General features: G+C 38.1%; 1 protein-coding gene across 1 annotated transcript in view; it reads right to left on the bottom strand.

Moving 5' to 3' along the window:
- HABP4 (hyaluronan binding protein 4) overlaps positions 1–24,520 on the bottom strand; it is a 46,475-nt gene that overhangs the window by 21,343 nt on the left and 612 nt on the right. Inside the window, exons 2-5 of the mRNA XM_055427441.2 lie at positions 19,856–20,018; positions 11,570–11,731; positions 11,287–11,355; positions 9,300–9,383 (exon numbers count right to left, since the gene is read on the bottom strand). Of these exons, the coding sequence (XP_055283416.1) occupies positions 9,300–9,383; positions 11,287–11,355; positions 11,570–11,731; positions 19,856–20,018 (478 nt within the window). The remainder of the gene's footprint in view (positions 1–9,299; positions 9,384–11,286; positions 11,356–11,569; positions 11,732–19,855; positions 20,019–24,520) is intronic.

The raw sequence follows: 24,520 nt of genomic DNA, 5'->3' as shown, positions 1-24,520 counted from the left end.
TTCCAAAACAAGACCCATATATATGCTGTCTATAGGAGATCCACCTCAGACCTAGGGACACACACGGACTAAAAGTAAGAGGATGGGAGAAGCTATTCCACACAAATGGAAATCAAGAGAAAGCTGGAGTAGCAATACTCATATCAGACAAAATGGACTTTAAAACAAAGACTTGTTACAAGAGACAAAGGAGAAGGACACTACATAATGATCAAAGGAACAATCCAAGAAGATATAATAATTCTAATTATATATGTACCCAAAAACATAGGAACACCTTAATATGTAAGGCAAATACTAACAACCATAAAAGGAGACATTGACAATAATACAATAATTTTTTAAAAACTACAGTAATAGTGGGGGACTTTACCACCCCATTTTCATCAATAGACAGATCATCCAGACAGAAAATTAATAAGGAAACACAGGCCTTAAATGACACATTAGACCAGATGGACTTAATTGATATTTATAAAGCATTCTATCCCAAATAGCAGATTACACAAGTGCACATGGAACATTCTACAGGATTGACCATATGCTGGGGAACAAGATGGCCTTGATAAATTTAAGAAAATTGACACCATATCAACCAATTTTTCTGACCATGATGGTATGAGATTAGAAATAAACTACAAGAAAAAACTATAAAAAACAGAAACATATGGCAGCTAAACAATATGCTACTAAGCAACCAATGGATTACTGAAGAAATCCAAGAGAAAATTAAAAAAAAAATACTTACAGACAAATGAAAATAAAAGCTCAATGGTCCAAACAAGAATGGTTGAGAAACAAGAAAAATCTCAGCTAAACAACTTAACTGTACACCTAAAACAACTAGAGAAAGAAGAACCAAACAAAACCTACAGTCAGTAGAAGAAAAGAAACTATAAAAATCAAAGCAGAAATAAATGAAACAGAGACAAAGAAAACAATTGCAAAGATCAATGAAACTAAAAGCCAGTTCTTCAACACTTTAGAGTAGTTTGACTTAATTGATATTTATAGAGCATTCCATCCAAAAGCAGCAGACTACACATTCTTCTCAAGTGCACGTGGAACCTTCTCCAGGATTGACCACATGCTGGGCCACAAGGTAACCCTTGGTAAATTTAAGAAAACAGAAATCATATTAAGCATCTTTTCTGATTACAATGATATGAGATTAGAAATAAACTACAAGAAAAAGACTCTAAAAAACACAAACACATGGCAGCTAAACAATATGCTGCTAAACCATCATTGGATCACTGATGAAATCAAAGAGATACACATGAAAATGTATATCCACAGAAAGACACAGAAAAATGTTTATAGCAGCTTTATTTATAATAGCAAAAACTGTAAGTAATCTAAATGATCATCATCAGGTAGGTAGATAAGCAAATATTGGTCTATCTGTAAAGTGGATTATCACTCAGCAATAAATAGGAAGAAACTGTTGACACATTTAACAACCTGGATGCATCTTAAAATATGCATGCTTAGTAAATAATATAGATAAAAAAAGAATACACACTGTATGATTCCATTCATATAAAATTTTATCAATTGCGAATTAATCTTTAATGACAAAAATGTAGGTCACTGGTTGCCTGAGTGGAAGGGGCAGGAGGGAGGGATTACAAAGGGACACAAAGACACTTTCTGGACTGACAGATGTGCTCATTACTTTGATTGTTTATGGATTTGAAACCTGTAAAATTGTATATACTAGATATATGCTGTTTATAGAATTCAGATTATACCTCAATAATGCTGTTTTATTAATAAAAATATATTAAAAACATACCCATTAAAATGTATATTTCAATATTAATTCAAACAAATTGTTTTAAGAAAAGATTTTAAGATAATCAGGGAAACTCAGAAACTGACTAGATATTTAATGATATTAAGGAATTGCTTACAAATTTTAGATGAGATAATGATATTCCAGTTATTTTCTTTATTCTGAAACATTTGTGGATGATATGCAATATATCCTGGGAGTAGAAGAAGTGGGTAGAGAAATCTATGAAACAAGAATGACCATGATTTGGTAACAGTTTAGTTTCAATTACTTACTTGCAGTTTCAATATACCATTCTTATTTAAATACATTTTTTTCTATAACTTTTAACAAAAAGAGCTAAAAACAAAGAAATATTAAGGAGTTGTGAGGGGTTTTGTAGCCTATTTGTGACAGAATTAAGAAATTTGTGGAACTGGATGCTACGAATTTGAGGATTCTTTCATAACAAAGAAATAGAAGTTAATAAATTCCAAAAAGTTCAGTAAGAATGGATTCTGTGTTAAGACCACAAGGGAAGTATTTTTTGTTTGCTGGTTTGTCCTAAAAACATACGTCTAAACATAGAGAAATAGAACAAAAAAGTAGAAGGCATGTAAGAAAAGCAGACCTGAAGTGAAAAAGAAACACCCAAAACAAAGCAAATAGTGCAGTTTAGAATAAGGCATTTGCCACAAGTGATTCCCTCCATGAAGGTGATCAGCCTGACACCGTTCACTCAGATGCACCTCATTCAAAGGTGTTCTTACAGATGCCCTGTACGCATCTTCCATTATCACCTGTCATTTCAACAAACCACGTTGGGAACAGTATAAAATTACCAAGGATAAGTTCCTTAACTTTGTTGTCTATTGACCAAAAATTATTAAACATCCTGGGACTTTTCTGGTGGTCCAGTGGTTGGGATTCTACCTGCCAGTGTGGGGGACACAGGTTTGATCCCTTGTCCAGGACGATTTCACAAGTCATGGAGCAACTAAGCCCATGTGCCCACAACTACTAAGCCTGCACACCTAGATAGAGCCTATGCTCCACAACAGGGAAGCCTCTGCAATGAGAAGCCCGTGCACAACAATGAAGAGTAGCCCCCGCTAACTGCAACTAGAGAAAGTGTGCACAGCAACAAAGACCCAGCGAAACCAAAAATGAAAAAAAAATAAAAAGAAACAAAACACACTCTAAGCAAACAAACAAAACAGGAAGATTGCATTATCCCACTTGAATCAGCACTGAACTCAGTTTTTACTGTCATTTTGGCAAAGACTGGATATTCAACAAGAGATACAGCTAATTCTCAATTTCAGAAAGGACTAATGCAAGTATATTTCTAACAGTTATAAAAGCATCATAACTGCTATCATTCTCAAGTCAACAACCCTTTTTCTGAGTAATTCAAATATATTTACAGCTCTTGCTTTATGACAGAAAAATTTTGGAGAGAATTTTCCATCAAAACTGCTTAAAAACATAAAGTGTCAAATGTATGACTTGAGAACAATGCTATATGTAAAATTGATAATAATACATTTTATTTCTAAATGAGTGAAATTACAGAAGAAATAGAAAGCTGTTTTAACAACAGTTACCTTTATGCAGAAATAAATGGGTAATAACGCTAACAGTCACTGCATGTTACTAGGTGCCAGATGCTCTTCAAAATGCGTTACATTAATTTGCCTGTGATACTTAATCCCACAAGTTAGATAAAATTAACAGCTCCATTTTACAGGTAAGAAAATCAAGAAGGTAGATCATACAGCTAACAAATAGCTAACAAGTTTTACATGCAGTCATTCTATCTCGAAACCCACATTCAGTCTCTATGCTATGTAGGGAATAAGAGAGCAGAAAAAATGCTTAGATGGAAGACAACTGAGATATGGACATAGAAAGTATACAAATCTTCAATTCAAATGTTGAAACCTCCATTCAGGCAGTTATCTTTTCATCTGAACATGTGAAAATGTGAATCAAGGAAAAGTGGGTTCTAGACATAAAACTTTACTCAGTGAATACCTGATTGGAGCGCATGGATCTAGCCTAACATGTAAATAATACCACCTACTTCCTTCCAAAGCACTGAAAGGAAAGAGAATTTCACGATAAACTTTGAGTTCCTTATAAATTTGCTATAAAAATTTTTAAAGAGGTATAGTCCTGCATTAAGAAAACTCAGTACATAATAATCTTCATTGTCTAAGCAAATACGCTTGGAAACAAAGTACAAAATAATTCATTGCAGATATTTTGTAATAATGCTTCCTCACCATTCTCTTCTCATAGTTAATAAGTTTTAAGGATGGAAGGCAGTAGTTGATCCATATTACTGAACAGGGAACTCCTCAGTGATCCTGGTAGCTCTTTCCCTGCTTACAGAACCACCTTCTCCCATTTGCAGTTCTTAATAGCAAGTTAATCTAAATGGCACTCTTAATCTTTCCTACAACTCAGTATAGGGCTTCTCAGGTGGTTCAGCGGTAAAGAATCCAACTGTCAATGCAAGAGACGCATGTTTGACCTCTGGGTGGGGAAGATCCCCTGGAGAAGGAAATGACAACCCACACCAGTATTCCTGCCTGGAAAATTCCATGGACAGAGGAGCCTGGCAGGCTACAGACCACGGAGTCTCAAAGAGTTGGACACAACAGAACACGCATGTGCCACTCAGTACAGTTAAGAACATGAATGTCTGTGCCACAAGATCTGGTTCAAATTCTGGCTCTGCTACCTACAAAAAATAAGTTGACTAACCTATATGTCTCAGCATTAGAATAATTAACGCTACCTTTGCTTCACAAGCAGCGAAAGATTAAGTGAGTTAAGCCATAGAAGCACTCAGAGCAGTTACTGGCATTCAAAAAATGCTCGGCAAACGTTCAATTTATTCTTAAAGCAAAACACAGTTGGTTGTCACAGGTATCCTCGGATATTAGCACACCACAAGACAATAAACATATACTACTTCTATAATGAATCAAGGAAGGAAGGAAGGTTATAACACATATAATTGTCAAGAAAATGTGTCCAATTTGAGGAAAATGTACGCACTCTGGGTCATAGGTTTGAACATAATGTGAGGGTACATTAAATTTACCAACTAAGTGGCACAGTAGTAAAGAATCTGCCTGCTAATGCAGGAGACCCCAAGAGATGCAGGTTTGATTCCTGGGTTGGGAAGATCCCCTGGAATAGGAAATGGCAGTACACTCCAGTATCCTTACCTGAAAAATTCCAAGGGCAGAGAAGCAGAAGTCTAAAGTCCAATGGGGTGCAAATATTCAGATGCAACTGAGCACAGCAAGAAGTATGAAACCAAGAGTCTCACTGAATATACATTCTGGCTTGATCAATATCAAGACAAAGCTGAGACCAGAGAGCATCTCCATCCTAAGATGTATTTACAAGCCTAGTTTTGAAACTATAAAAAACTGTAATTGTATTATTAGAAATGTTAGTAGTAATAATTTTAAAATTTGACAAGACAGTGCAGAAACATGAATTTCTCAGTGTGCTCAGCAACTAGAGCACAGCTGCTCTGCACTGCAGCTCCTGCAAATCTATATGCATGCTCACTGTCCACCATGGTCAGCAGAGAGAGATTTGCTGACTAGCTCCACCAGGATATCACAGACAATGAGACTGCCACCAGAATCATTAAGTATTTATTTTGTCTTTCAGAATAACTGATTTAATTGAAAGATTTTGCCTAACACTATGAATACTAGAATACCTCAATTAATTCTAAAGATTATAATTATGCTGTAATTTACTATTATTCTGCCTTACATTATCTGAACTTGTATAAATGGTTTATTGGCTCAAAAAGCATCCAATTTTTCTGAGGGTATCTAGTTAACTCACTTCTTAACATTCATATACACTGTTGATCTATTTCCTTAGTTAACTCGCTGTCTAAATATTCATATAACTATTAATCTATTTCTTTAATTAAATACATTTCTTAGTTTTGAATAGTAAATTAACAGCTTCCACAATCATCAATCATTGTAGCACTTTACTCTTGTAATAAGTAACAATAATAATAGTAGATATTTATATAGCTGGCCCCACTCTACATGAAACTCATGTATACCCAACCAACCCTTCTGACAGCCTTCAGATGTAGGTGTTATTATTATTCTCATTTTACAGATGAAAAGAACTGAGGCACAGAAAGATGAAATAACTTGCCCAAACTTGTAAATGGCAGAGCTGGGATTTGAACCCAGAACACTGGCTCAAAGTCTCTGCTCTTAACCATTCGACACCCTGCCTCTTCACAGCAGAAGGATGAATAAGGGTTAAATAATAGGTGAAGGGGCTGTAGAGGATACATATAGAAAAATAAGAAAACAGCACTTGCGAAAGTTTTTTGGGAGGTATGGCTTAGGAGCCAGAGAAAGGTGCTTGCAAACAAGAAAAAGGGCCATGTGGTAAACATGTAGAGAAGGCATAGGCGTGTTGAACTTGAGGGCTTTTTGGGGGTCAGACCACGCAGGACTGCGCAGGGCAGGGCAAGGGACAGAAAAAGGATAGGAAGCCACTGTGGGTAGGGTCTTAGTGGGAACGTGCCGATCAGAATGGCAGTGTGAAAGCCACTTTGGTGTGGAACAGGTTGATAGAAGCTGAGAATACAGGGAGCCCCCTCAGGAGCTCTGGTGAGAGAACAGACAGCAGTAGCTGAGACTAAGGTGGTGAGTGGAGATGGTAGATATAAAAAGGTACAAATCCTCAGGGTAGAGTGACAGATTGGATTCTGGAGAAGCAGCAGGTCAAGAAGAAGGAAATCTCAAGAATGACTCCTAGGTTTCTGGTTTATGCAACTGGATAAGTACTGATGCCGTTCTGAAAGACAGAAACACCTAATAAGAATGGGGGCTTCCCTGGTGGCACAGATGGTAAAAAAATCTGCCTGCAATTCAGGAGAGCTGGGTTCGATCCCTGGCTTGGGAAGATCCCCTGGAGGAGGGCATGGCAACCCACTCCAATATTCTTGCCTGGAAAATCCCCATGGACAGAGCAGCCGGGCAGGCTACAGTCCATGGGGTTGCAGAGTCGAACACAACTGAGTGACTAAGCACACAATGAAAATGGGGTCAGTGGACCTCAGTTCTGGCCACGGTGGGCATGAGGAGCATCTGGGATGCCGATGGGGAGGTGTCCAGGAGACAGATGGACACACGGGCCTAGAATCCATATTGAAGGTTGGAGCCAGAGGTATATGTCTCGGAGTCAAGAGATAAATGACAATTCAAGCTGCAGGAGTTCATGAGACCTTATAAACAGACATCAGACACACAAAAGAGGGTCTAAGGCAGAACCCTGAAGAACTCAACATTTTAAAAGAGCAGAAAGACAATGTTGAGCCTGCAAGGGAGGAACTGATGGTTGTGGTTAAGAGGAAATGAACACAGACATACCTTGTTTTATTGTGGTTCACAAAGTCTGCCTTTTTTGTTTGTTTTTCACAGAATTTTCTTTTTTTTTAAACCTTCTATTTTTTTTTAATTGGAGGATAATTGCTTTACAATATTGTGTTGGCCTCTGCCATACATCAATATGAATCAGCCACAGGTATATATATGTTCTCTCCCTCCTGAATCCCCCTCCCATCTCCCACGCCATCTCACCCCTCTAAGTTGTCACAGAGCACTGGGCTGAGCTCCCAGATTCTGCCTTTTTTTAACATATTAAATATCTGTGGCAGCCCAGGCTAGCAGTACTGTTTTCTCAATAGTATTTGCTCACTTGATGTCTCTGCGTCACACTTTGGTAATTCTAGAAATATTTCAAACTTTTCATTACTATTATATTTGTCATGGTAATCTGTGATCCAAGATCCACAGATATTACTACTGTAATTGTTTTGGAATGCCACCAACAGCACCCATAAGACAATGAACATAATGAGTAACTGCTATATGTGGTTCTGACTGCTCCACTAACTGGTCTTTCCATCTCTCTCCTGGTGCCTCCCTACTCCCTGAGACACAATAATATTGAAATTAGGCCAACTAATAACCCTATAATGACCTCAAAGTGTTCAAATGAAGAGTCAATCAATACGACAAGCTTCATTGTTGTCTTATTTTAAGAAACTGCATAGTCACCCCAACCTTCAACAACCACCACCTCCATCAGTCACCAGCAACAACATCAAGGCAAGACCCTCCACCAGCAAAAAAATTATAACTCACTGAAGACACCAATGATGGCATCTTTTAGCAATAAAGTATTTTTAACTTAAGTTATGCACATTGGTTTTTTTAGACACAATGCTATTGTACATTTAATAGACTACACTATAGTGTAAACATGATTTTTACATGCACTGGGAAACCAAAAACCATTATGTGACTCGCTTTATTGTGATATTAGCTTTAATGAGGTGGTTTGGAATCAAACCCACAATATGTCTGAGGTATGCTTGTAAAGTCAAATGTTCTGAGAGATCAAGAAAGTTGTAGACTGAAATATCTGTTAGGTCTGGAGACATGTGGTGACTGTTTCAAAAGAGTAGTGAGGACAGAGGCAGACCTGGAGTGAAGTGAGGATGAAATGAAGGGGAAGTGAAGGGGAAGAAATGAAGAAAGAATGCACACAACCCACAAAGGAAGGTGAATGAGAACGCAGGGGCAACGAGAGGCTTAAAACAAGAGACTCAGCACATATAAAACGCTGACTGGAAGACCAGATTTAGGGGGAAGACGGTGAGTACGTCTAAAAAGGAAAGAGCTAACTGAGATTTCAGTGAAGTCAGAAGGAAATACGAACCAAAGGCTAAAGAGGTTGGTGGAGAGATGGCACCTCTATTCTACCATGAGGAAAGAAGCCCAGGAGAGTGTGAAGTTCCCATCTGATGGCTTCTAATTTCTCTGTGACATAGGAAGCAAAGTTGTACTCAGAAAATAAAAGAGGAGGTGTGAGTGTTGGAAGGCTGGAAGAAGGAGAGAGTGGGAAGGAGTGTCAGGGCTTTGAGGGGACAAGAAGAACTGAACCGGGCATTGTAGTGGGTGGGGAGGAAGAGTGAATCCAAGAAATGGGCATTGCTGGGCTCATTTCAAAATGTGGTGATCAGGAATTTATAGGAGTTCCCACCAGCCTGCTAAGGGACTTGCAGTACTCAGTCTGTGGGTGCAAGTAGAGAGATGGCATGGCTATCAGTTGTCCAGGAGGTGGATTCTGCTAGCAAGATACTCATAGATCCCAAGGGCAAGGGTGCTAGAGATGGACTAAGGAACTAAGTCCATGAAGAAAAGAGGGAAGGAGGGACCAGAAGAAAATAAAAGGACAAAACATGGGGGTACTGATGAGAGAGAGAGACTAGTTACAGTACAGGCTGCTGATGATTTGAATTAATTAGTTTGATTATTCATTAACACATTAAGATCAATCCTCTGTGATATGACAAAAGGCTGAGCTTCCTGTTCTATGAAGACTTCTTATAAATCTTTAAGAAAAAGACCAACAACCCAATGGGGAAAATGAATGAAATACCCACTTAGCTGGAGATTCATCCTCCAGGGGGCCCAGGGACTCCTCCACCACTGTGGTCTCTTCCATGGGGGCAGTCGGGTCCGTGTCACTGCAAAGCGGCAAGAACCAGTCTAGTCACACAAATCTGTTTACATCAATGCCCTTCTATATTCAAGACAGAAAAAAACACTTCAATGCCCTTTTTCCCTCAAGGAATTAATATGTACATACAAGTAACCCACATCAAAATAAAAAGAGAAAAAAATGCTCTTAATTGCTAATCCATATAAATTATTTCCAAAAATGTAAAAAGTATTTGATAAATACAAGTTTTTATCGATGGACTAAAATTAAAAACAGATTGGAAAGGACCAGAACAACTATTCAAATCTGTTATTATCCTAGGAAATTCCAAATATTAACAGGGACCATAAAAATTCTCAACGTGTAAGTCTTAAATGACTTATAATAGATAAGAATATGCCATATCAAACTTTAAAAAATGGCATGAAAGTGGAAACATTCCATAAAAAGGAATATGTAGGATTACAAAAAGCTGGTGATACCAGAAAAATAAGGCTTTGAAACATTAATTTGTATACCGTCACATCTAAATATACAATCTACAGATTAGAAATTAGAGCACGATGAAAAACAATTTGAATTTTAACGCATAATCTTAATTTTTATGTTGATATTAATTCTATATGAATATTGCTTTTTATAAAAGTATTAGCAAAAGAAATTTCATTCTCATAAAACTCAGAGGGGCCTGGCGGGTTACAGTCCATGGAGTTGCAAAGAACTGAACATGACTGAGTGACTAGCACATGACTGGTGCTTATCATGATGGCAAATCAAAATCTCAATGTATTAAATAAGAATTTAAAGTCTTATGCTACAAAAAAAATTCAAAAAAGATTATTACCACCTAATATCTTTGACTTTAAAACTCACAAACCAATCCAAAATAAGTGCCATGGGGTATGTGTCATTTTAACATTGGGACATACCATCTACTAGGAACACATTTTGGTCTCTTCCAAAGCCAATACTTACCTCTTAGAGTAAGTAATCATTTGGAGTCAAAATGATGTTAAATTGAAATGCAAACTGAAATGAGGTGGTAGTATTAAATAAGGTGGTAAATCAGATGATTCAGAAGGTATTTGTGTATTTTTAAAAATATATTATCACAGTAAAATAAAACAAAATGGAAAGATCTGTAAACATTTAACAAGTTTCTTTTCAAGGACAACACGGATATGCAGTGGAAGTAAATCTAACTTTACATTTGCAATTATTTTATACATTTATTTTTAAGGATAAAAATTTAAGAAAAATAAGTTTATGTAAAAAACTTAAATTCTTCAAAAGAAGAAACGTGGAAGTCTTGATCTCCTCAAGCCTTCAAACTTGTATAAAGCCTGCCCTACAACACATCCTAGAGCAACTCATTCCTCATATTTCTCTGCAGCCCTGAAATGACAGAAACAGCAGAACCAAGTACCTCCCCTAAATAGCAAAACCGGTTCAAAGCTGAGATAACATAAAACCTCAGAGAAATGCCAGATTTGAACCTCAGGTGAAACTTGTCATTGAGCTTGGATCTTCAAATAATTTTTAAGATCAAGATGCAATATACATGAAAACTTTGGAAGGTCACAGAGAAATAAAGTATAGAATATCCAGGAATTTAAAAAAGCAATCTGACGCATAGGTAAATATACAGCGCCATGTGCTTGGGATAGCAACAAATATACAAATTTGCTTGGCTTAAATAAGACAAAAGAATTTTGAAAGCGGTTTCAAATCTAACTACAACATAGCAAACCTGTTTTAAAAAGTTATCTCATGAAACAAAAGCTTAAATTCAATTTCTACATAAAGCATACAAGTATAAAGACACCACAAGCATACCACAGAAGACATAATCTTCAAGACAGGCAAATAAAGGTCCAGATATTTCCACTTAATCGCAGATTCACAGAAGATACATATTTGCACCATACCTGGTATCTTTACCCGATCCCCAGGTGCGAAATCCATATCCACCCATGTTGTCTTCAGTTCTGATTGCTCTAGACAAAGAAAGAATATTCCCTTAAACTAGAAAACTAGTCTCCAGTCAATCTCCAAATTAGAAAAGTTGATCAGAAAAGCTGTCCCAGGATCAGTTCCCTCAGGAATAATTGCATACTAATATAAAGTCAACTAAATATTAACACACAGCAGATTCACACCATATATTACACCAAGATCTTACAGACAAAATAGCATTACAAAGAAACTTACATTTTATCATTCCCACCATATCTCTCAAATTCTCGTTTCCCTCTCTGGTCAAAACCGTCGAAAGTTCTGTTCCCAGGACCGCCTCTGCCTCTGTTTCGCATGCCCCCTCTCGGGCCTCCGCGTCCTCTCAGTGGCCTGTCTCGATCAAACCTGTCCACTGGTCTAGGAAGAAATGAGTACCATCAAAAGTGGTGAACTGAATTAAAGAGCTAAGGCTTTTTTTTTTTTGAGGAAAAAAAATTCTAGAAGTTCATTATGGCTATAGTATGTTGGAAAGAACTTGTGGCTTGAATAATAAATTAATAGTTAAATTTTACCAAGCACATACTAACTTTGACACTGTTGTGTGCCCTCGGCATACAGTTCATCCATTATAACCAGTGCCCACAGATGCGGAAAATAGCTGAAGGTGATGTCCATGTTGTTAAATCCGGTAGCCGCTTCTGTCTCTAGGTCCTTTGACCCCTATGCATCATTTGATACTGCCAACCACTAGTTTTCCTCCACTCTTTCTGGTTTCTCTTTCCCTGCTTGTCCTTAAAAAGTTATTTTTGCAATAGGTAACATCCAAACATTCACAAGGTACTCCATCCTGCTTCTTGGGCACCCAATTCGACTTCTCGGAGCCAGGCACTGCAGTCACATATAAAGAAAGGTTCCACACCGTGTCTTTTTAAGGAACATGTCTTGGATACCCTTTTTCTGGATACCCACCCATTTGTCTTTAAGAATATCAGCATTCCCGCCCCCCCACTCCCACACACACCTTCCTCATCTCTATTCTATTGATGTGACCCTTCATGTGCCCCTGTGTCTCTCATTTGGGGGTCTCTCTGATTCCAGGTTCCTGGACATTTCTCCATGTCACCTCATGTCCCTGAAGATACATGACCAACACTAACCAAAGGGTTAGTGTTGTGCTCCCGCTATGGTCCCTAACTCACATCACAGAAGTATCCAAGCAAAGAATCTGCCTTTTCTCACTATTCCGCTGCCACACCCCCTGGATCCAGGGCCTGACGGTGAGCTTCTCCTCACTCTGTTCTCTGCTACCATCTGGTCACAGTCACTTCTTATGGGGACTTGTCTCTCCTCCACTAGACCCAAAGCTTCTGCAGGAAGAATCTCATCTTTTTCATTGTTAAACCTTAGTTTAATAAGATAAATTGTATATTTTTTAATTTCTCAAGACCTTGAAAAACACTGAAAGCAACAAATTATTTATTGAAATCTAGTGACATTAGTGGCTCAAACACCAGAACTGGAGATGTATTCCAGTCTACTTTTAGGGCTGAAAATGTTACATTAAAAATCTACTATAGATTATGGATAAAAAGTCACAAATTTCACAATTCTTCTTACTCAAAAAGATGAAAAAATACAGAAGCACTGATCATTAACTTTATGCCAGTCTCTTTCAAGAAACATTACTCTAAAATCAGTTTTCCAAGTTGGCTTTTTCTGTCTCCCACCTCCTCTGACCAAAACCAAAATTTTAAATGGAGACTGTTGTAGAATATGATTCCACATTACAGTAAACATCTAAAGCAGAGTTCTAAAACAATAATATATGAAAAGTAACAATAAGTTCTAGTTGAGCTGTTTCAAATCTTGAAAGATGATGCTGTGAAAGTCTGCACTCAATATGTCAGCAAATTTGGAAAACTCAGCAGTGGCCACAGGACTGGAAAAGGTCAGTCTTCATTCTAATCTCAAAGAAAGGCAATGCCAAAGAATGCTCAAACTACCACACAATTGCACTCATCTCACACGCTAGTAAAGTCATGCTCAAAATTCTCCAAGCCAGGCTTCAGCAATATGTGAACCGTGAACTTCCAGATGTCCAAGCAGGTTTTAGAAAAGGCAGAGGCACCAGAGATCAAATTACCAACATCCGCTGGATCATGGAGAAAGCAAGAGAGTTCCAGAAGAGCATCTATTTCTGCTTCATTGACTATGCCAAAGCCTTTGACTGTGTGGATCACAATAAACTGTGGAAAATTCTGAAAGAGATGGGAATACCAGACCACCTGACCTGCCTTTTGAGAAACCTGTATGCAGGTCAGGAAGCAACAGTTAGAACTGGACATGGAACAACAGACTGGTTCCAAATAGGAAAAGGAGTGCGTCAAGGCTGTATATTGTCACCTTGCTTATTTAACTTATATGCAGAGTACATCATGAGGAACGCTGGGCTGGAAGAAGCACGAGCTGGAATCAAGATTGCTGGGAGAAATATCAATAACCTCAGATATGCTGATGACACTACCCTTATGGCAGAAAGTGAAGAGGAACTCAAAAGCCTCTTGATGAAAGTGAAAGAGGAGAGTGAAAAGGTTGGCTTGAAGCTCAACATTCAGAAAACAAAGATCATGGCATCTGGTCCCATCACTTCCTGGGAAATAGATGGAAAAACAGTGGAAACAGTGTCAGACTTTATTTTTGGGGGCTCCAAAATCACTGCAGATGCTGATTGCAGCCATGAATTAAAAGACACTTACTCCTTGGAAGGAAAGTTGTGACCAACCTTGATAATATACTAAAAAGCAGAGACATTACTTTGCCAAGGTCCATCTAGTCAAGGCTATGGTTTTTCCCGTGGTCATGTATGGATGTGAGAGCTGGACTGTGAAGAAAGCTGATCGCCGAAGAATTGATGCTTTTGAACTGTGGTGTTGGAGAAGACTCTTGAGAGTCCCTTGTACCGCAAGGAGATCCAACCAGTCCATTCTAAGGGAGATCAATCCTGGGTGTTCATTGGAAGGACTGATGCTAAAGCTGAAACTGCAATACTTTGGCCACCTCATGCGACGAGTTGACTCACTGGAAAAGACTCTGATGCTGGGAAAGGTTGGGGGCGGGAGGAGACAGGAACGACAGAGAATGAGATGGCTGGATGGCATCACCGACTCTGTGGACATGAGTTTGAGTGAACTCCAGGAGTTGGTGATGGACAGGGAGGCCTGGCGTGCTGTGATTCATGGGGTCACGGAGAGTCGGACACTACTGAGAGACTGAACTGAACTGAACTGAACAATAAGTTCTTAACCAGGAAGCTGGACAGGGCCATAAAAGGAGTCTACCTAAAAACTGAGAGGAAATGAAGCATAAAACCATATGTGGAAAATAATGCCAATAGTCAAAATTAGGTTTAAATGTACATGAAATCTAGATCAGATACTGATAAAGTAACAAATTTATTAAAAATATGATAGCAACTGAAACTGGTCCCCAAAACAGCTTTGTGGTCTGGTTTATTTTAATCCCTTAAATAATTTTTCTTTATCCCACAGGTTTACCTCACCTCCACCCCACTTCCCAATTAAAAGTATTCTCAAGTGCTTCCTTATAATTCCCTCTTATAAAAGATACCCTCTATTTTTTTTAAAGGTTGGTAAGCATTGAGGAATCCTCGAATCCACTTAAGAAGCTTTATCGTGACATACTTACAAGCAAAAAGAAAACAATATTGCACTGGGCCAACCGTCCCATCCCACTTTTCAGTTCAATTCAGTTCAATCACTCAGTCGTGTCCAACTCTTTGCGACCCCATAGACAGCAGCATGCCAGGCCTCCCTGTCCATCACCAACTCCCAGAGTTTACCCAAACTCATGTCAGTTGAGTCGGTGATGCCATCCAACCATCTCATCCTCTGTCGACCCTTCTCCTCCTGCCCTCAATCTTTCCCAGCATCAGGGAAAGCATCTTTTCCAATGAGTCAGCTCTTCACATCAGGTGGCCAAAGTATTGGAGTTTCAGCCTCAGCATCAGTCCTTCCAATGAACACCCATGACTGATCTCCTTTAGGATGGACTGGTTGGATCTCCTTGCAGTCTAAGGGACTCTCAAGAGTTTTCTCCAGCACCACAGTTCAAAAGGATCAATTCTTCGGCACTCAGCTTTCTTTATAGTCCAACTCACACATCCATACATGACGACTGGAAAAACCATAGCCTTGACTAGACGAACCTTTGTCAGCAAATAATGTCTCTGCTTTTTAATATGCTGTCTAGGTTGGTCATAATTTTCCTTTCAAAGAGTAAGTGTCTTTTAATTTCATGGCTGCAGTCACCATCTGCAGTGATTTTGGAGCCAAAAAAAATAAAGTCTCTCACTGTTTCCAGTTTCCCCATATATTACATCCCTGTAATCTACTCTCTTACCGTAGTCCTAATAAGTAGGCATGAGTACACGTTTTACAGGTAAAGGGAATGAAGTTCATGGAGGGAGGAATTGGGAGTTAATGTTTAATGGGTATAGCTTGGGAAGATGAAAAATTTGCTGGAGATGGATAGTGGTGATGGTTGCACAACAATTAGAATGTATTTAATGCCATGGCACTGCACATTTAAAAATGTGATGCATCATCATGTGTGCATGTTCAGTTGTGTCCAACTCTTTGTGACCCCATGGACAGTAGCTCCGCTGTCCATGGGATTTTCCAGGCAAGAATACTGGAGTGGGTTGCCATTTCCTACTCCAAGGGATCTTCCTGACCCAGGGATCGAACCTGCATCTCTTGCATCTTCCACACTGGCAGGCAGATTCTTTATCATTTTATCACAAGTTTTAAGGCTCCAGGAGTTGGTGATGGACAGAGAAGCCTGGCAAGCTGTAGTCCATGGGGTCGCAGAGTCGGACATGACTGAGCGACTAAACTGAACCGAACAAGTTTTAAAAATTCTTCCTGGTGAGGAAGAAAAAAAATTAGACTTCTGAGTAAGTGATTCTTTTAGGACTGAAGCTGACTTTAAAGGACCAGAAGTAAACTGCAGAAAAAGCCAAAGAAAGAATCAAACTGTATGGAGTCAGAATAATTATCCAGACTAATTTCCTAACAGTCTGTTCTAAGAGTTTACTTAAGAGTTCATCATTTGGAGAATAAAGAAAAATTCTTACTGCATTAAAAACAGTAGCTGCATTCCCAGAATACATACAAGTAACACGGCTGATCTCTGTACCTAAGCCACACAACAGTTGCTTGCAGCACCATCTGTGGCTATTGCTTCCATGTGAAAACTATATTCTGCTCTAGGGGAATAAAAATCCATGCCACTAAAACTTTGGGTATATCCTTATCCATAAATTGAGAGGACTGAATTAAGTAGTCTGTTAAGATTATCGAAATCCTATATACAATAAATAAGCCCAATAAACATATATAGATATCAAATAAACAAAAATCAAACTTTATCATACTGAAGTCTACAGAAAGTGCTATGAGAAATGCTCTTATAAATTACTATTAACAGCAATAGAATAAACTGACATGTTACTAGCATGGTGATTTGTCACTATGTATTAATAGTCCCCTCCAATTTTTGTTTGTTTCACACTATAGGTTGACCAATCCAACCTCACACTGAAGTACCAACTGGGTCCCATATTTGGATATATGATACTCAGTGGAGAACCACTGCTTAAGACCCTAATTGGGATTCCTACTTTAAGAACTACATCTAGGAAAGGTCTTATATGTGTATAGGCTGCTCACTGAGTATTATTCATGAAGCAAAAAGCTGAAAGCTGAGCAAAGATCCAACACTAATGGAATAATTATATTATAATACTCCAAACAAAAGATCATAACAGAACCATTAGAAATGCTCACCAACACTGTCCATGACATTATTGTTAATGACTTCTACTTGTCAAGTGGAAAAGAAAGAATATATAGTACTCAGTGTATATTTACTGATGAAGAGTTAAACAGTAGTCATCTCAAATGGTAAAAGAGTAGTTTAAATTTTTTTAAATTTTATTCATTTTCCGAATTTTCTAAAGTGACTATAAAATTATTTTTATTAAATATCTTATGGCTGTTTATCAAAAGAAAGGTATTTTTTAAGAAAAGAGGAAAATTATCTTTTCTGATAGTACAAGACTTCACAAAAAATATTTTCAAATTTCCTTGAAAGTAAACATTTCCTACATATTCCTAATATCATACACTGGGAAGGACACAGACATCACACTTCTAATGTATCCCTGCCAAAATGCAGAACCTTGTCTCATGAGGAAACAGCAGGCAAACTCAAATCTGGACTGTTCTATAGAATAACTGGTTCATGTTCTTCAAAAATGTCAACTCCATAAATAAAAGAAAAACTAAAGAGCTGTCTTAAGACTACATGCAATACATGGAACCTCGCTGGTGATCCAGTGGTTAAGAATTTGCCTTCTAACGCAGGGGATGTGGGTTCAATCCCTGGTCAGGGGGAACAAAGCCATGGGGTAACTAAGCCCTCCTGGAGAGCTGGTGCACTCTAGAGCCCATGCTCTGCAATGAGAAGCCCGTGTGCCCCAATGAGAGAAGTCCCCGTGTACCACAACAAAGACCCAAGCAGCCTAAATAAATAAATAAATGTAATGCACATTCCTGGACTCTGAACTGATTTTCTTTTCTTTTGCTAGCATATTAAAAAGCAGAGATATTACTTTGCCAACAAAGGTCCGTCTAGTCAAGGCTATGGTTTTTCCCATGGTCATGTATGGATGTGAGAGTTGGACTGTGAAGAAAGCTGAGCACAGAAGAATTGATGCTTTTGAACTGTGGTGTTGGAGAAGGCTCTTGAGAGTCCCTTGGACTGCAAGGAGATCCAACCAGTCCATCCTAAAGGAGACCAGTCCTGGGTGTTCATTGGAAGGACTGATGCTAAGGCTGAAACTCCAATACTTTGGCCACCTCATGCGAAAAGTGGACTCATTGGAAAAGACCCTGATGCTGGGAGGGATTGGGGGCAGGAGGAGAAGGGGACAACAGAGGATGAGATGGCTGGATGGCATCACCAACTCGATGCACATGAGTTTGGGTGAACTCCAGGAGTTGGTGATGGACAGGGAGGCCTGGCATGCTGCGATTCATGGGGTCGCAAAGAGTCGGACATGACTAAGCGACTGAACTGAACTGAAAGGAATATTAATGGGACAATTGGTACAGTTTGAATAGTCTATAGATTACATGATTCAGATAATTAGATATAAGTATTGCACCAATGTTAATGAGTTTGACAACTGTACCATGTTTTAAGGAAACATTCCTGCATCTTACTCTCAAAAGCCAAAAAAAGGATGTGTGTGTGTGTGGGTGGGTGTGTAACAGAGAGAGAAAAGGAGAAAGAGGTGGAGAGAGGAAAGGAGGAGTATGAAAAAGAAAAGGTGGTGAAAAGTTTTTGGAGAATCTGGACGAGGATATATGGGGATTTCTTATACAATTCTTGCAACTTTCTGTAAATCATCCCTCAATAAGGCAATTTTTTCATGTTAATATATAAAGACTTATCCAAAAAAAACTCATAATTTTGCTACTAAAAAAGGTGGAAACTTTAGCTATAATTTCTTTATTTCCACAGAATAAATCCCTGAAGTAGGGGAAAAATACACAAATGCTTCCCCAAATAAGCAGCTCAGATCTAGAAGGCTTTCTGTAAGCAAGCAGACTATAGTCGTTGCATAGCTAATTTGAACTAATCACCCCAAAAAAGCAGAATTAAACCCTTCTCTTGCCTTCATCCTCTAACATGGTGGCAGATATACCATCTCTGTTTTGAATGTGTAATGAAACATGTAGTCAAGAAGTTAAAAGACTTTGGGAACAACAGATCCCTTGACATTGAACTGTACACTATTCCACTCTCTTTTAGCTTTTTTTCTATTCCTTTAAATGTGATTCACAACTAGTTTTGTTTTAACCTAAACCCAGTGCTATGTAGGATTAATAATTAAAAACTTGAGGTAGCAAGTATCCATCCTGTTAATACTAAGCATAAGACATTAAGAACTGCTTCCTGTGTTCAGGTGGTTATGATAGCCCACATACTGCCACATTACTCAGACTGTATCAGCCTGAGACCATCTTCCAGGTCAGAGCACTCTCTGGAAAAGGCATGGAAGCCTTAAACTGGCATCACACATTCTATCAGTTTTTTGGTCAAATTTCATTATAAATTTTTTAAAATTCATTAGTGGCCTAAATTAGTTCTACTAAATCAAGAACATAATTATAGCTCTGGCCTAAACTTCAAAAGAAAATTTAGCATACTCCTGTAGAGTTTGTTATAAGAATGTCTTTCAAAGTTATCAATAAATTATCCACTTTTTATTTTGTAATGACTTCCTGAACCAATGGAAGATCCTTCATCTGTTACCTAAAGCAGTATGATTTGTTACTTAGATTGGCAAACTATTCCCAGGACTGGCATCACCAAAAGTTTGCAAAGGCTCACAGTCCTCTGAAAATCCTTCTGGTTCCTCCAACCCTCCAAGCTGAGGTCTGCAGTACCTACTTTTCATCTGTAAACTTCTCAGGTGTAAAATCCGCCTGCCTCTCGGTGTCATAGGGTCGATATTCCCTGTAGGATCTCCGCTCTGCTCTGTCAAGCGTCACCTCTGTCCCTCGGCTATCACTCCATCCTTGCTGCTCCCCTCTTCTGGGAGTTCGCTTCTGGCCTGAGAGGAAGAAATCAAAGGGGAGAGCTAGAACCCAAAGTTTGCAGCAGCACATTATTACAGGTACTTTTAAATTTCACTTTTCTAGAAATCAATGTCATAGGAAAATTTGGGAAGTTTGAAAAACTTCAGAGAAAAAAAAAAGTTGCTGATACTACTACTGCCCAGAGTTGTCTTTTAATAAAACTTTGACATTATCATCGAAGTATATGCTTTCCCTTATGTCCTAGGAAGTATGATAAGATAAACTATACCAGCTAACCTACAATTAAAAGTGTCTCACAGTGACTTTGTGATAGCTGTTGAAGATATATATCAACTACATTTCACAGGAGCATCTTCATTAAACATGGTAGTTAAGGTCTTTCCAGAAAAGTAAAAGACAAATACCCTGTATTTGGAGCCCCACCTATAGTTAATCATTCATTACCTAATAAAGTTTTCATTTTTAAATAGTTTGTACCATTATAATTTTTCTCATTTGAAAACAGATTTTCCTGTTCTTTGATGGGATTTATACATTTATAATCACACTTCTCAAATATGAGGCCAAGTTGGTACTTGCCAACTCATGTAAGGTCCAGCCAGCATTTGAAGGGATATCTCCTGTCCATGGAGAGGCCAGCACTGAGGAGATTGGGGTTGGGGCCACTCCAGTCTTCTCTGTTCTCCCTTTACCCTGTTTTGACACTTGAAAAATTTTCAGCAGAGTCTATGTCTTAAGGCATCTATTATTTGGTAAATATCAATGTATTATGAAGAACATCGTTTCTTCTTAAATAATCTTCCAAAATTGTGTTTATTCTTTCCTTGTATACATTTAATAGGCCTCCATCTCAAACATTATGTATAATTTTTATTTTAGTAGCTTTGATTTTTCTTGGTATAAGTCACCCTTCACATTCATTGTATGGTTGTAAAAATATATTAAATGTATTTGAATTAATGGGTATTATTTAAATTACTGGGCTCCCTTCTTACTTAGGAGATACTCATGACTCTTAAGGAATATATGTTTACCTGTATTCTATTTTCCCATTTAATATTTTCTATCAAAAGTTTATAAAGGACGCACATGTAAATATTAACCTACTTTCAGTAGCTTACTGATCTCATTTTAAAGCAAAAATCATGTTTGCAACATCACTAACCCAAAACTGTACAATTTATTACTTGTTAATTACTTGAAATGTGAAATGTTACACAACAGATCTAAATTCAATCTTAAGTTAATGTCCCATAATCTAGGAAATGCTCAAATCTGTTTTGAATCCTGAAGCCACAATCTAAACTTGTGACATGTTTAGGATACAGGAAAGATGTTATCATAAATAAAGCATTATGCTTTTATTTCAGAAACAAAACAGAGACCAACATTCATACCCAGCTGTCCAGGAGTACGCAAAGCCATATCCAAGGGCACACATGTTACTAAGAGAGATCAAATTTAGAAGAGGTATTTAAAATGTAAGGCAAAAATGTTACTATGAAAGTTAACTAACAAGTTGAAAACTGAAATAGACTATGACATAATAGGCATCAGCAAGTACCTCAATAGTAATAATACTTTTCCCTCAATGTAAAAAGTTATTTTAATACAGTTTCAAATTCCCTATCCATAACCTATAACTTATACTAAATATCTCCACTTAACCACAATTAAGAATTTATTTCCACCTTCCAGTTTTCAAAGTTATTTTTAAAACTGTATCAATTAAATTTGGAATTCATCATTCAAAACTTAAAATGACATTTGCTACATACTTTATACTACAGCGTCTTCCAAAGCTTCTGTGTATAAGTTGAAAAGCACTAAATATGACCTGGCAATTTATTAGAATAATTATCAATACCCTGCAAACATTTCATTTTCTTTCCAAAATCCAAAAAACAAAGATAATAGAGGTCCAGTGTTTCCCACAACTTACTACTAAGAGATCAGGACTGCAACTGAAGCTAGTCGTTCTGTGCTGGATCAGCAGCTCCAAGTGGATAATGCAAACACTGAATTTTACTAGCCCTTTCGAAATAAAAGGCTGGCATATGCAGTCTGATCACTGATCTAACCCCAGTCCACATAAAGAGACAGAATACTGTAAAATTTACAGTGCGATTTCCCTGAAATAAAGTTGAGCTTTGACTTCGAGAAGTTCTGAAAGGCCAGGAAAAGCAAAGCTGAAACAGCCTCTGAAGACTTAAAGAATAAATTTTTTGAATAAAGGTCTATATTGTTAAATAGTGAAGGATATTAAAAATCTATTTCTATGGGAAAATCTTATGATTTTCATATCCTTTTGTGACTAATGTTTCTGTTATGTCAAACTTGTTTTGACTTTGACTCTTGTCTACTAAGCGTTCACTTTTAATAGCCAAATAAACTTAAAAAATTTGAGTGTTGGAGAAGTACAGTCATATCAATTAGGGTTACAAAACCTTAAGAGGGTAGCTCTCTAACACCCATTACAGATAAATTCAGTACAGTAACTGCACAAATGGAAATTAACGAGCTGTTTGCTCCTGAAATAACACACTTGAAAAAGAACTAGAACTACAAAACTTCCATTCTAACTACAAAATTAACTAAAGTTCTTTAATACAGATCTCAAAAACCAGATCACCTGGATTATAAACAATTGACAGAAAAAGTTATTAGTGTACTACTACATTATAATGCGAAGTTTATTTATTATGCTAAATGCAGGTTGCAACTGAGTTTATAACATCTGAAATTTAGGGGAAAAAAGAAGTAGTTCTGTGCATTTATATGTGTAAATACAAAGTGTTAACAGTAAGAAAAGTATGGGTTTTCACTTTACTTCATACACTTCTGAATTGTTTAAAATACAACAAAAATGCATGACAATTTTACTAGTAAAAAGGTTAAAAAGCAATACATTAACAGAAAACTAAATTCCGTTTCTCACGAAAAGATAATACAAATTTTCACTCGTTAAAAAATAAAGTTTAGCCTGTCCAATTCTTTTATTACTATGATATTTATCTAAATAGATTTAAGAGAAAACTAGAACATATACAAAATGTACAATATATCTCAAGTCTCACTCACTGTTTAAATAGGCTCATATATGTACTTGCCTATCAAGAAATCTTGGGATATCCCAACAGCATTTAAAATAATTTTCAATATTATTTTTTTGTTAATTTTTAATAAATGGTACAAAGCACAATGCCAAAAACATTAAGTTAAAATTTCACCAAATGAAAAAAATACTATAGAATACACAGTTGTAAAAAGCTACATTAAGTTATTTTACAACTGCCTCAAGCAGCAAAAAGAAAAAAAAACCCAATGCCACACCTACGTTATCCCTCTCTCAAAATAATGCCATTTATGTTTTCATTATAATTTTCAACATTATAATGACTTATTTTCTGATTCTCAAGAGATATTGTTGGATTGAACTTTGCACAGATAAAGGTAAACATTACCTAGCTGCAGAAGTCAAGGCCCCAACACTCAAGTCAGGAATTATTCTCTCAGGACTGGGCTGACAATTTTTATCAAGCAAGGAGCAAGCCAGTAAAGACGAGTTGAATACACTGCCAAACACTGGCTGGAGGGGGCGAATCATGCATCTTGAAACTTTTTTCGGAAACCTTAGGACCACTATTTTATTTTTGGAAACACAGGTGGAATCTTGGAGACTTTACCACTGAAGCAGTTCAAGAGAGAAACGACTCTTAAGCACCATCCGTGCCTAGATGCAGTCAGTAGTACACCAAGCTTTGCACTGGCCATTCTGGCTAAGCAGGGAGTGGGGAACTTTGAATATTCTTGTTGAAAAGGTTAAAAACGCTTTTCTTAAAGCAGCCTGAGTTAATGACAAGTTACACAAGCCATCAACACTACTTGCCCTATTGAAAACCCGTGCGGGATGACTGTTGTAAGGCAACGTAAGGGAGATGGATGGGTGAAGGCACAGAGCTTGGAAGGCGGCGGGGACCCCGCGTCAACCCCCGCCGCATTCTGCTCGCGTCCCTGACGTCACAGCCCACCCCCGCGGTCACCCAGGCCTTCCCTCCATCACAGAGGCCCCGGCTCCTCACCCCGGCGATCCTTTCACATACCCCGAGTTCTCGCCGCTACCCCCAGGGGCCGGGAGCGCCCTCCTCCATTCTCCCTAGGAGTCGCTCCCCTCCCTCCTTCCCACGACGCCTTTTTTTGCCTCCCGACGCGAATCTTGCAGAGGTTGGGCTGGAGGGTGGAGAAGGTCCCTGCTAGTTTTAGATCTGAGAGCCCTGGGGCAGCGACCCCAGTGTTCGCCCTCATAGATCACCCAAGAAATATCCCTCAACTTTGCCCAACTTGTAAAGGCTCAGTCCCACCGTTCAGAAACCCCCGACTCCAAGCCCGCACTCTCCTTCGCTCCCAGAAGGGACTGGGAAAGGCCAGAAGGGGCGTGACACTCCCCCACCTGTCCTTTTTCCCACCTTCCTCAGCCACTGGGACCCTCAACTTCGGTCAACTCTTCCCAGCGCCC

The sequence above is a fragment of the Moschus berezovskii genome, chromosome 7, assembly GCF_049115385.1.
Source record: "Moschus berezovskii isolate FMDL1 chromosome 7, NW_MosBer_1.0, whole genome shotgun sequence".
Lineage (NCBI taxonomy): Eukaryota > Metazoa > Chordata > Mammalia > Artiodactyla > Moschidae > Moschus > Moschus berezovskii.
The sequence above is the reverse complement of the archived record's forward strand: the minus strand, read 5'-3'. Positions and strand labels throughout refer to the sequence as shown.